This window comes from Salvelinus alpinus, chromosome 26 (genome assembly GCF_045679555.1).
Source record: "Salvelinus alpinus chromosome 26, SLU_Salpinus.1, whole genome shotgun sequence".
Taxonomy (NCBI): domain Eukaryota; kingdom Metazoa; phylum Chordata; class Actinopteri; order Salmoniformes; family Salmonidae; genus Salvelinus; species Salvelinus alpinus.
The window spans coordinates 24866061-24878593 of record NC_092111.1 but is presented as its reverse complement, the minus strand read 5'-3'; the positions used below and the strand labels follow the sequence as shown (position 1 = coordinate 24878593).

The following is a 12533-nucleotide window of genomic DNA, read 5'->3' as shown; positions in this document are numbered from 1 at the left end:
CGCCGTGTTTGGAGGAAGAAGAAGGATGAGTACAACCCCAAGAACACCATCCCAACCGTGAAGCATGGAGGTGGAAATATCATTCTTTTGGGATGCTTTTCTGCAAAGGGGACAGGACGACTGCACCGTATTGAGGGGAGGATGGATGGGGCCATGTATCGCGAGATCTTGGCCAACAACCTCCTTCCCTCAGTAAGAGCATTGAAGATGGGTCGTGGCTGGGTCTTCCAGCATGACAACGACCCGAAACACACAGCCAGGGCAACTAAGGAGTGGCTCCGTAAGAAGCATTTGGAGGGAGCTGAAAGTCTGTATTGCCCAGCGACAGCCCCGAAACCTGAAGGATCTGGAGAAGGTCTGTATGGAGGAGTGGGCCAAAATCCCTGCTGCAGTGTGTGCAAACCTGGTCAAGAACTACAGGAAACGTATGATCTCTGTAATTGCAAACAAAGGTTTCTGTACCAAATATTAAGTTCTGCTTTTCTGATGTATCAAATACTTATGTCATGCAATAAAATGCAAATTAATTACTTAAAAATCATACAATGTGATTTTCTGGATTTTTGTTTTAGATTCCGTCTCTCACAGTTGAAGTGTACCTATGATAAACATTACAGACCTCTACATGCTTTGTAAGTAGGAAAACCTGCAAAATCGGCAGTGTATCAAATACTTGTTCTCCCCACTGTATGTAGATGTACATTAGAGGTCGACCGATTTATTTTTTTCGATACCGATTTATTGGAGGACCAAAAAAGCCGATACCAATTAATCGGCCAATTTTTTATTTTATTTTATTATATTTGTAATAATGACAATTACAACAATACTGAATGAACACTTATTTTAACTTAATATAATACATCAATTTACCTTCAAGTAAATAATGAAACATGTTCAATTTGGTTTAAATAATGCAAAAACAAAGTGTTGGAGAATAAAGTAAAAGTGCAATATGTGCTATGTAAGAAAGCTAACGTTTCAGTTCCTTGCTCAGAACATGAGAACATATGAAAGCTGGTGGTTCCTTTTAACATGAGTCTTCAATATTCCCATGTAAGAAGTTTTAGGTTGTAGTTATTATAGGAATTATAGGACTATTTCCCTCTCTACCATTTGTATTTCATTAACCTTTGACTATTGGATGTTCTTATAGGCACTTTAGTATTGCAAGTGTAACAGTATAGCTTCCGTCCCTCTCCTCGCTCCTCCCTGGGCTCGAACCAGCAACACAACGACAACAGCCACCATCGAAGCAGCGTTACCCATCCAGAGCAAGGGGACCAACTGCTAGAAGGCTCAGAGCGAGTGACGTTTGAAACGCTATTAGCGCGCACTAACTAGCTAGCCATTTCACTTCGGTTACACCAGCCTCATCTCGGGAGTTGATAGGCTTGAAGTCATAAACAGCGCAATGCTTGACGCACAACGAAGAGTTGCTGGCAAAACGCACGAAAGTGCTGTTTGAATGAATGTTTACGCGCCTGCTTCTGCCTACCACTGCTCAGTCAGATACTTAGATACTTGTATGCTTGTATGCTCAGTCAGATTATATGCAACGCAGGACACGCTAGATAATATCTAATAATATCATCAACCATGTGTAGTTAACTAGTGGTTATGATTGATTGTTTTTTATAAGATAAGTTTAATGCTAGCTAGCAACTTACCTTGGCTTACTGCATTCGCGTAACAGGCAGTCTCCTTGTGGAGTGCAACCAGAGAGAGGCAGGTCGTTATTGCGTTGGACTAGTTAACTGTAAGGTTGCAAAATTGGATCCCCCGAGCTGACAAGGTGAAAATCTGTCGTTCTGCCCTGAACAAGGTAGTTAACCCACCGTTCCTAGGCCGTCATTGAAGATAAGAATGTGTTCTTAACTGACTTGCCTAGTTAAATAAAGGTGTAAAAAAAAAAAAACGCCGCCCAAAAATACCGATTTCCAATTGTTATGAAAACTTGAAATGGGCCCTAATTAATCGGCCATTCCGATTAATCGGTCGACCTGTAATGTACAGTATATGTATGTATATATTATATATGTATGTGTTTCTGCACATCATTTCCGACATTTTGGTAGGCTATTTGATAGTCAACTTGTCTATAATTAAATACATACAACTTCTCTTCTGTCATTATATGTTGCCCTAGAACACTAATAAACCCTTGCTCACCAGAATAATGTCAGAAATCAATAGAATGAATGCTTTGATCTAGTTGACATCGGTAAAGTTCTCTGTCATCTTTTTTCGCGATGCAAAGACACGAATGCAAAGGCACCGGGGAGAAAATGCAATAACAAAAAAAAAAAGATTTTCTGTTCAAAATGTCCAAATGACATCAGTTTGACCGGTGAAAAGGAAATAGAAAGCTGTGAAAACGACCCAACGTGTTTCTGATAAGATTTCAGTTTGGATGATTATTTCTTGTGGATGAAATACTATCAGCTTTTATGATGCTGATCAAGATAGCACCTCTACAGACGGTATATAACTGAGCATTCACATTCTCTCACGATGCTGAAAGGAACTCCTGTTTCTGAGTCAAAATGTTGCCTACATTGTAGCATTTTAATGTTAAGATTATGTGAGTGGTTATAGACCTACAGTCAGTGTCCAGATTTCAGTTTCCATTTAACCCATCTGAACAGTAGGCTACAGTTCCCTTGACTGTAGGCCATAACCCTATTTGAAGTCTTGTGACTGTCGAATTTGTATAGCGCCTCACACTCATCACACAATCATTCTCCTTTACAACTTCACCAAAACTTTTCTGGCCCAATCTTCTCTTTATTTTCAACACTCCTTTCACAGCTTTTCTCTTATTGAATTAAACTCCGACATTGTCGCACTCCGACATTATCCTTTTTGCCTCCGTGGATTGACGTAAACTTTTTCTGCCCGTTCCCGAAAGCCTTTGGTGATTAGCATGTAGGCTGTTTGGCGTGTACACAGTTAGGCCCTAAAGCATAGGCTTATGCACTAATGAGGCAAAGAGAGAGATGATAAACACTCACTAATTTCTCATCAAAAGGTAGCTATGTGCACATTAAACAATAATACACTCAGGTAGCCTAGTAGTTAAGAGTGTTGGGCAGTAACTGAAAGGTTGCTGGTTTGAACCCCTGAGCTGACTTGGTGAAAAATCTGTCAATGTGCCCTTGAGCAAGGCACTTAACCCTAATTGCTCCTGTAAGTCTCTCTGGAGAAGAGCGTCTGCTAAATGACAAAAAATGTAAATTATACATTCATGGATTTTTTAAGCTATTGTTTTCTGCTTATTCAACCCGCCCTTTATCCATACAATATTTAATTACCCTAAACCCGTCCGCCCCGCGGTTATACGGCGGGTTATGTGTCAACCCGTGCATCACTAATGTGTGTGCATGCTTGTGTTGGCGCTTACCTGTGTGTGTGTGTGTGTGTGTGTGTGTGTGTGTGTGTGTGTGTGTGTGTGTGTGTGTGTGTGTGTGTGTGTGTGTGTGTGTGTGTGTGTAGGTAATGGAGTTGGATGCACACACATACAATTTTGTTGCAGAAAGATCCTTTCCCATTGGTGAGTCAATAATAATGCTACCGGTACTTTTTATAACTACTTGCCTATAACTACTGTCTGTGAATAATTTAATATTTTCAACTGTGTGTTGGTTCGTCTCTCCAGGCCTGAACATTGTAATGAAGGTCATAAATGGTGACCCTTCACCTGACCCCCGACTGTTGGTCAGCCCTGACCCCTCACCCAAGGTCAGCCCTGACCCCTCACCCCAGGTGTCAGAGGTCAGCAACCCCACCATGACCTCTACAGCTCTGTTGTCCTACCTGAATGCCTCCACCAGGACACAGCCTGTCATCGGTAAGTGTGTGTGTGTGTGTTATTGTTTAATGTGCACTTCATAGTTAACTTTTGATGAGAAATTAGTACCTGTGTTTCTCATCTCTTTGCCTCCCTCCTCTCTCCCCGTCTCCTCCAGGTGTCAGTATGTTGACAGAGTTGCCAGACAGACATGGTGACTACTTCCTCTGCCGCTGCTGTTCTCACAGGATGTTTACTTCATCCCTCATTGGACACCTAATCTCTGCTCGACACCGCTACCACTACATAGTGGGTTACAGACTGCACACAGCCACACACACTACATACACACACTACATACCCACTACATATACGCACATGCACACACACACTACAACACACTACATACACACGCACACACACACCATAACTACATTGTGTCCAGACCTGAGTCAAATACACTATATATACTAAAGTATGTGGACAACCCTTCAAATTAGTGTATTCGGCCATTTCAGCCACACCCGTTGCTGACAGGTATATAAAATCAAGCACACAGCCATGCAATCTCCATAGACAAACATTGGCAGTAGAATGGCCTTACTCAGTGACTTTCAACGTGGCACCGTCATAGGATGCCACCTTTCCAACAAGTCAGTTCATCAAATTTCTGCCCTGCTAGAGCTGCCCCAGTCAACTGTAAGTGCTGTTATTGTGAAGTGGAAACGTCTAGGAGCAGCAATGACTCATCCGCAAAGTGGTAGGCCACACAAGCTCACAGAACGGGACAGACGAGTGCTGACGGTGCGTAGTGCGTAAAAATCGTCTGTCCTCGGTTGCAACACTCACTACTGACGATTGATTCTGTGCTTCCAACTTTGTGGCAAGAGTTTGGGGAAGGCTCTTTCCTGTTTCAGCATGATAATGCCAACTTTGCACAAAGCAAGGTCCATACAGAAATGGTTTGTTGAGATCAGTGTGGAGAACTTGACTGGCCTGCACAGAGCCCTGACCTCAACCCCATCGAAAACCTTTGTGATGAATTGGAACGCCGACTGCAAACCATGTCTTATCACCAAACATCTGTGCCTGACCTCACTAATGCTCTTGTGGCTGAATGGTAGCAAGTCTCCGCAGCAATGTTCCAACATCTAGTGGAAAGCCTTCACAGAAGAGTGGAGGTTGTTATGGCAGCAAAGCGGGGACCAACTCCATAATAATGCCCATGATTTTGGAATGAGATGTTCCACGGGCAGGTGTCCACATACTTTTGGTCATGTAGTGTACTTTCAACGACTGGAGCTGATTTTTGACCCAGGTCTGATTTGTGTTTCATGTTCAAGCTCCATACATACTGAACTCGGTAAGTGACATTTCCCACTGGACTGTGTTGTCATAGAAACTAGTGTACCCTGAGCTGGCTGCTGATTGGCCAGTGAGCCCAGAGCTGACGGTGAAGGCGGGGCCTCTTCATGAGGAGCTGAGAGTGAGAGCTGCAGAACTGGAGGCACAGGAGGGACTAGGACAGCCCACGGTAATTGATAACCTATAATCATCTAATATCTGTTTGATCACTGCCCTTATCAATACACTGAACTGAAAACACCAAAGGGAACGGGACAACCCATGATAAACTACAACCTATAATCATCTAATTGTAGGGTTCTGAGTCTTGACGGTTTTTAAGATATTGAGAACAACAAACACTTGAATAAAAAGGTATTTTAATAAAGCCGGGAAGCATACAAACAATACACGTCAACAAACCCAAACAGCAGTGTATATAGGAGAGTCTCTGCCTCCCTGCATCCTGTGGAATCTATGCATAAACAATCATAAATCTCGATGGACCAACCAAATGTAAATGAATACCAGATGTTTCTTGCCGTATTGGGGGAAGGGTGTGAGTCATTCTAACTTTGACGGTCCCCCAGATAACAACTTGGACCGTAACGTATGGTGGTCTAACAGGCTCACAAGGCCTTGCAGTTACATTGCAAAGGGCCCTAGGCTCTTTAGGGTTGACTGGTGTGCCTCTAACATACTGGGTAACCCACAATGATTTAAAGGTACATCTGGTGTGTAAACTGCATTATGGTTAAAACAGACTGTATGTTTTTTTTTTACAGACTATATGGTTTAAACAGACTATGTGGTTAAAGGGCCAATCCATAGCTGAAACAATAACGAAGTAGTTCACCGCACCAATGTTTTGGTAAAAAGCTGAGGGGTGGCGCTTGAGAAATGTACCCACTCTCAAATTCATAGACAAGGACTGACCATCCATGATATCAAAAGTTATGGTTTTAATCATGTTTGTTTACTTTATTTTGCTTAAAAACATTGGAGTACGTGCTGACCAGACCGCTCACGCATGTGGATTTTGTCCACCTACACCAGACGCGATCAGGACATGCAGGTTGAAATATCAAAATGAACTCTGAACCAACTACATTCATTTGGGGACAGGTCAAAAAGCATTAAACATTTATGGACATTTAGCTAGCTAGCTTGCTGTTTCTAGCTAATTTCTCCTGGGATATAAACATTGGGTTGTTATTTGACCTGAAATGCACAAGGTCCTCTACTTCGACAATTAATCCACAGATAAAAAGGTAAACCGAGTTTGTTTCTAGTAATCTCTCCTCCTTCAGGCTTCTTCTTCTTCTTTGGACTTTATATGGCGTTTGGAAACCAACTTTAACCTCTAATTCCTCCCAAACCCGGATCCGGGAGCACCCCCCACAGTAAAAAAGCTGACTGGCATAGCCTAGCATAGCGTCACAAGTAAATACTAGCATCTAAATATCATTAAATCACAAGTCCAAGACACCAGATGAAAGATACACATCTTGTGAATCCAGCCATCATTTCTGATTTTTAAAATGTTTTACAGGGAAGACACAATATGTAAATCTATTAGCTAACCACGTTAGCAAAAGACACCACTTTTTTTACTCCACCAGTTTTTTACTCCATCAGTAGCCATCACTAATTCGACCAAATAAAGATATAAATAGCCACTAACCAAGAAACAACTTCATAAGATGACAGTCTGATAACATATTTATTGTATAGCATATGTTTTTTTAGAAAAATGTGCATATTTCAGGTATAAATCACAGTTCTACATTGCAGCTGCAATCTGAAATAATGCCGAAGCTGCCAGAATAATTACAGAGACCAACGTCAAATACCTAATTACTCATCTTAAAACATTTCTGAAAAATACACAGCGTACAGCAAATGAAAGCCCAACATCTTGTGAATCCAGCCAATATGTCAGATTTTTTAAGTGTTTTACAGCGAAAACACAATATAGCATTATATTAGCTTAGCACAATAGCCAGAAACACAAGCAATTTACCAGCAGCACAGGTTAGCGATCGTAACAATACAGCAAAAGATATATAATTTTTGACTAACCTTGATATACTTCGTCAGATGACAGTCCTGTAACATCATATTACACAATGCATATAGGTTTTGTTCGAAAATGTGCATATTTAGCAGCACAAATCGTGGTTATACAATGTGATCAGTGGCAACAGGTCATGCATTCTGGCCGGCGCCATCTTGGAAAGGCACCTAAGTTTACGATTATTTATCGATTAGATTGACAAAAAAATACAGGTTGGACAGCAAATGAAAGATGCATTAGTTATTAATTCAACCGCTGAGTTAGATTTTTAAAATTAACGTTACTAGACATACAGTGTGCGTTACAGCCAGACTAGTGCCGCAATAATGGCGGACAAATGCGTTTACATTTTTCCACATAAATACGGAATAACATCATAAATAGCTCTTACTTTTGGACGAGCTTCCATCAGAATCTTGGGCAAGGTGTCCTTTGTCCAAAATAATCGTTGCTTGGTTGTAAAACGTCATCTTCAACTTCGGAATTAGCAGCTAACAATAGCTATGTGGCCACAACATGCCAAAATCCCCAAAACGCAATACTAAGGAAATTCCGAAAATAGCAATATACTCGCATAAACTGATATAACTCGGTTTAAAATAACTTCGTTATGATGTTTCTAACACCTATATCGAATTAAATTACAGACGGATATAGCTAAGGCCGATAACTGAGCATTTCAAAATGCCATCCTGAGGTCTTGCTTTGCGCAATGACGAACGACGAAAAGAGAGCTCCCTTCCTTCCTTGGCCTTTTATAAGCTCTGAGAACTACGTAGACACTCCATTCCACTTCTCATTGGTTACTGACATCCAGGGGAAGGCGGGTGCAGTTCATGTCGACCCATAGGATACATACAGAGCTTTAAACTGATCTGAGAACAGAGCCTCGTTTTCAGACCTTCGCAGTTCCTGTCATGGATTTCGCTGCAGAAAGAGTTATGGTTCACCCACAGACATAATTCAAACGGTTTTAGAAACTAGAGATTGTTTTCTATCCAATAGTAATAATAATATGCATATTGTACGTGCAAGAATTGAGTACGAGGCAGTTTAATTTGGGAACGATAAATGTCCAAGTTGAAACAGCACCCCCTGTAGTGTCAAGAGGTTTTAAGGTGCATTACCACCACCAACTGGGCTGGAGTGTGGATCTCAGTTCAGCTTTCAATCACCCACGTGGGCATATGCTCCTAAAAACCAATGAGGAGATGGGAGAGGCGGGACTTGCACCGCGTCAAGCGTCACAAATAGAACCAAATTCTATTTTAGCACCTGGCTACGCAGACGCTCGTTGACGCGCACGGACAGTGTGGGTGCAATGATTGAATAACATTTGAGTACATTTATTTTGTGACGCGAGCGGTGTGGTCAGCATGTTAGAGTTTGGGTTCTGATGGGTACAGCAGTTGTTCATGAGTTCTATTCTTCAAGAATCATACATTTTTAAGTCCAAAAATGGATGTAGTGTAGCAACTGCAGATTGCTCCTTTAACAGACTATATGGTTAAAACCCTTCAAAATCAATATCTGTCTGATCACTGCCCTTATCAATACAATGAACTGGAGACACGGGAGGGAATGGGACAACCCACAGCAAACTCCTCCATCAAATAATGAATTAATCAATCTCTCAATAAACCAATCAATCAAAAGTACATCAATCATATGATCTGTTCTGTTATGAAGGTGGTAAAGAGAGAACCTGTTGCTGGAGACACAACCACTACCAATACTGAAGGTAAGACGCACACACACAAACACACACATGCACACACAAACATACACACACTCACCTCCTGTGAATGGTTTTGTGTGTGTTTCAGGGACTGCCCAGCAGAGCCAGAACAGCTCACCTCCTCTCACTGTGAAAGAGGAACCGGTTGACTCCACAGTACCGTCCCAGCCCCCTAGAGGAGAGAAGAGGAACAAGAGGAGGAGCAACCCTGTGGTTGGTCAGTATTCCTGTTATCAAGGCTGCCATTGGTTGGTTCATCAGTCTCTCAGTTTGGACAGTATCTCAAGTTTGGACCGTAATACTATTTTGAAGTGACCTGTGCGTGCGTGCGTGTGCGTGCGTGCGTGCGTGTGTGCGTGCGTGCGTGTGTGTGTGTGTGTGTGTGTGTGTGTAGGTGTGAACTTCCTGGTCCAGGTGTCCGACAGGAGAAGGAAACAGTACTACTGTCAGCTATGTTCTGTCAGGATGAAACACGCTATTGCTGATCACATGACCAGCCTCAGCCACCGACACAACTATGTGGTGCGTGTGTTTTTAAGTCTATCTTTTTATTTAGTAAGATGTGCATCATTACAGGGATGTCAATTGATAACCATTTATTTGGGGGATATTTGACATGCATTAAATTCCGCTTGTTGTCTTTTGTAGAGGTTGAAGTACCCTGGTTGGACCTCCAGCCCGGTAGAGATGGAGAAGAAGCTGTTCAAAATGGCCGTTCACCTGGAGAAGGTCGACAGAGACGCAGGAATGGGCATGCAGGTCAACACACACACTGAAAGTTTACAATTGTCGGGGTGGAAGGTGTCTGTGCTTCGTTCGTTGGGGCCTGCTTCCTGCGTCAGTCAGGTTGTCTCTGTCACAAAGCATGATGAACCCTATTGACTGTTGCGTACTGTTACAGGAAAATTGTGTGCCTCTTTCCTGTAAATTAAACTCAAACTATTTTAGGCCCCACAGACACATACAAACTCACACTAGCACCAAACTCACATGCTACTAGCACCAAACTCACACGCTCTACTAGCACCAAACTCACACGCTCTACTAGCACCAAACTCACACGCTCTACTAGCACCAAACTCACACGCTCTACTAGCACCAAACTCACACGCTCTACTAGCACCAAACTCACACGCTCTACTAGCACCAAACTCACACGCTCTACTAGCACCAAACTCACACGCTCTACTAGCACCAAACTCACACGCTCTACTAGCACCAAACTCACACCCTACTAGCACCAAACTCATACTAGCACCAAACTTACACTCTACTAGCACCAAACACACGCTCTACTAGCACCAAACTCACACGCTCTACTAGCACCAAAATCATACTAGCTCCAAACTCACACGCTCTACTAGCACCAAATTCACACTAGCACCAAACACATTTGCTGATGTTCTCTCTCTGTGTAACAGAAGGTAGAAGTGGAAGCTGATGAGTACAAAGAGCTGTTGTCCTTTCCTGTGGAGGAAGGTAAGCTTGTACAAAGGAAAAATCCACCCATTTTGAATGTTATGTTTTTTGTGCATTTCTGGGCGATGTTGTATCGGTTTTCAGGGGTCATGTTTTCAAATGTATCTGGGCTATTGCCTTTCAAGCAGACAGAAATACAGCCGGTATGACGAGTTGTATTTCTGCATGCGTGAACTGCAATAGCTCAGATACACATGAAATGACCCCAGGAATCGATAGAACATCGCTCAGATATGCACAAAATAACATTCTAAATGGGTTAATCTTTCTTTTAATTACTGTGGTTGATATATGATTGTTATTGTGGTCTTGATCCACAGCTGTCAGTAAACTGCAAGCCATCATCAGACGGCAACAAGAGCCATGCGATCTGAGACACACAGCTCCCTCGACCAATCACAACCCAGAGGATCTGAGACAGACAGCTCCCTTGTCCAATTCCGATGCAGCCCAAGGTCCAGCTCAAGGTAAGTATAAGCCATCTGAGGCTAGAGTTTCAGCAGAACGCGTAATATCTGACTCCTTAGAGGAGAAACTGAGGTCAATCACCTGAAGTTGGATTCCTGTTGTTGAAACTGTTCTTTAGCTGAAACTGTTGTACTGAAACTGTGGGGGGCAGCACTAGGGTGTGTGGGTGTTGGAATGAGATACACAAAGTAGAACCAACCAGTAAAAGCACAGCCCCTTTATTTTCTACGAATCGTGCCGAGAACATAAAATGGGGTTCACAGATTCTGGTGTCAACTTTTGTTGTGACTTGATTTAAATTAATCTGATGACTGTTAGTGGCCGGGGACTATAATGCAGGCAAACTTAAATCAGTTTTACCAAATTTTTACCAGCATGTCACGTGCAACCAAAGAAAAAAAATCCTAGACCACCTTTACTCCACACACAGAGATGCATACAAAGCTCTCCACCGCCCTCCATTTTGACAAATCTGACCATAATTCTATCCTCCTGATTCCTGCTTACAAGCAAAAACTAAAGCAGGAAGTACCAGTGACTCGCTCAATAGGGAAGTGGTCAGATGACTCGGATGCTACGCTACATGACTGTTTTGCTAGCACAGACTGGAATATGTTCCGGGATTCATCCAATGGCATTGAGGAGTACACCACCTCAGTCATCGGCTTCATCAATAAGTGCATCAACGACGTCATCCCCACAGTGACTGTACGTACATATCCCATGGATTACAGGCAACATCCGCATCGAGCTAAAGGCTAGAACTGCCGCTGTAAAGGAGCGGGAGAGTAATCCGGGCGCTTTAAAAAAATCCCGCTATGCCCACCGACAAACCATCAAACAAGCAAAGCGTCAATACAGGATTAAGATTGAATCCTACTACACCGGCTCTGACGCTTGTCGGGTTGTGGCAGGGCTTGAAAACTATTACAGACTACAAAGGAAAACCCACACACGAGCTGCCCAGTGACGTGAGCAACCAGATAAGCTAAATGCCTTTTATGCTCGCTTCAAGGAAAGCAACACTGAAGCATGTACGAGAGCACCAGCTGGCCTAGATGACTGTGTGATAACACTCTTGGTAGCCGATGTGAACAAAACCTTTAAACAGGTCAACATTCACAAAGCCGCTGGGCCAGATGGCAAGTGTCTTCACTGACATTTTCAACATCTCCCTAGCCGAGTCTGTAATATCTACATGTTTCAAGCAGACCACCATAGTCCCCGTGCCCAAGGACACGAAGGTAACCTGCCTAAATGATTACCGCCCCTTGGCACTCACGTCGGTAGCCATGAAGCGCTTTGAAAGGCTAGTCATGGCTCACATCAACAGCATCCTCCCAGATATCCTAGACCCACTCCATTTCGCATTCCGCCCCAACAGATCCACAGATGATGCAATCTCAATCGCACTCCACACTGCCCTTTCTCACCTGGACAAAAGGAACACCTATGTGAGAATGCTGTTCATTGACTACAGCTCAGCGTTCAACACCATAGTGCCCACGAAGCTCATCACTAAGCTAAGGATCTGGGACTAAACACCGCCCTCTGGATCCTGGACTTCCTGACGGGCCGTCCCCAGGTGGTAAGAGTAGGCAACAACACGTCTGCCACGCTGATCCTTAACACTAGGG

The 12533-nt window shown here is 43.0% G+C and overlaps 1 protein-coding gene across 3 annotated transcripts in view; it reads left to right on the top strand.

Annotated features, from left to right (window-relative positions):
- The window catches only part of LOC139555019 (uncharacterized), a 104037-nt gene that overhangs the window by 70426 nt on the left and 21078 nt on the right, over window positions 1-12533 (top strand). For all 3 annotated transcript variants that reach the window (XM_071368400.1, XM_071368398.1, XM_071368399.1), the window contains 10 exons: window positions 3496-3553; window positions 3659-3850; window positions 3969-4099; window positions 5190-5324; window positions 8901-8952; window positions 9038-9166; window positions 9344-9471; window positions 9598-9708; window positions 10371-10428; window positions 10749-10895. In XM_071368400.1, the coding sequence (XP_071224501.1) occupies window positions 3496-3553; window positions 3659-3850; window positions 3969-4099; window positions 5190-5324; window positions 8901-8952; window positions 9038-9166; window positions 9344-9471; window positions 9598-9708; window positions 10371-10428; window positions 10749-10895 (1141 nt within the window). The remainder of the gene's footprint in view (window positions 1-3495; window positions 3554-3658; window positions 3851-3968; window positions 4100-5189; window positions 5325-8900; window positions 8953-9037; window positions 9167-9343; window positions 9472-9597; window positions 9709-10370; window positions 10429-10748; window positions 10896-12533) is intronic.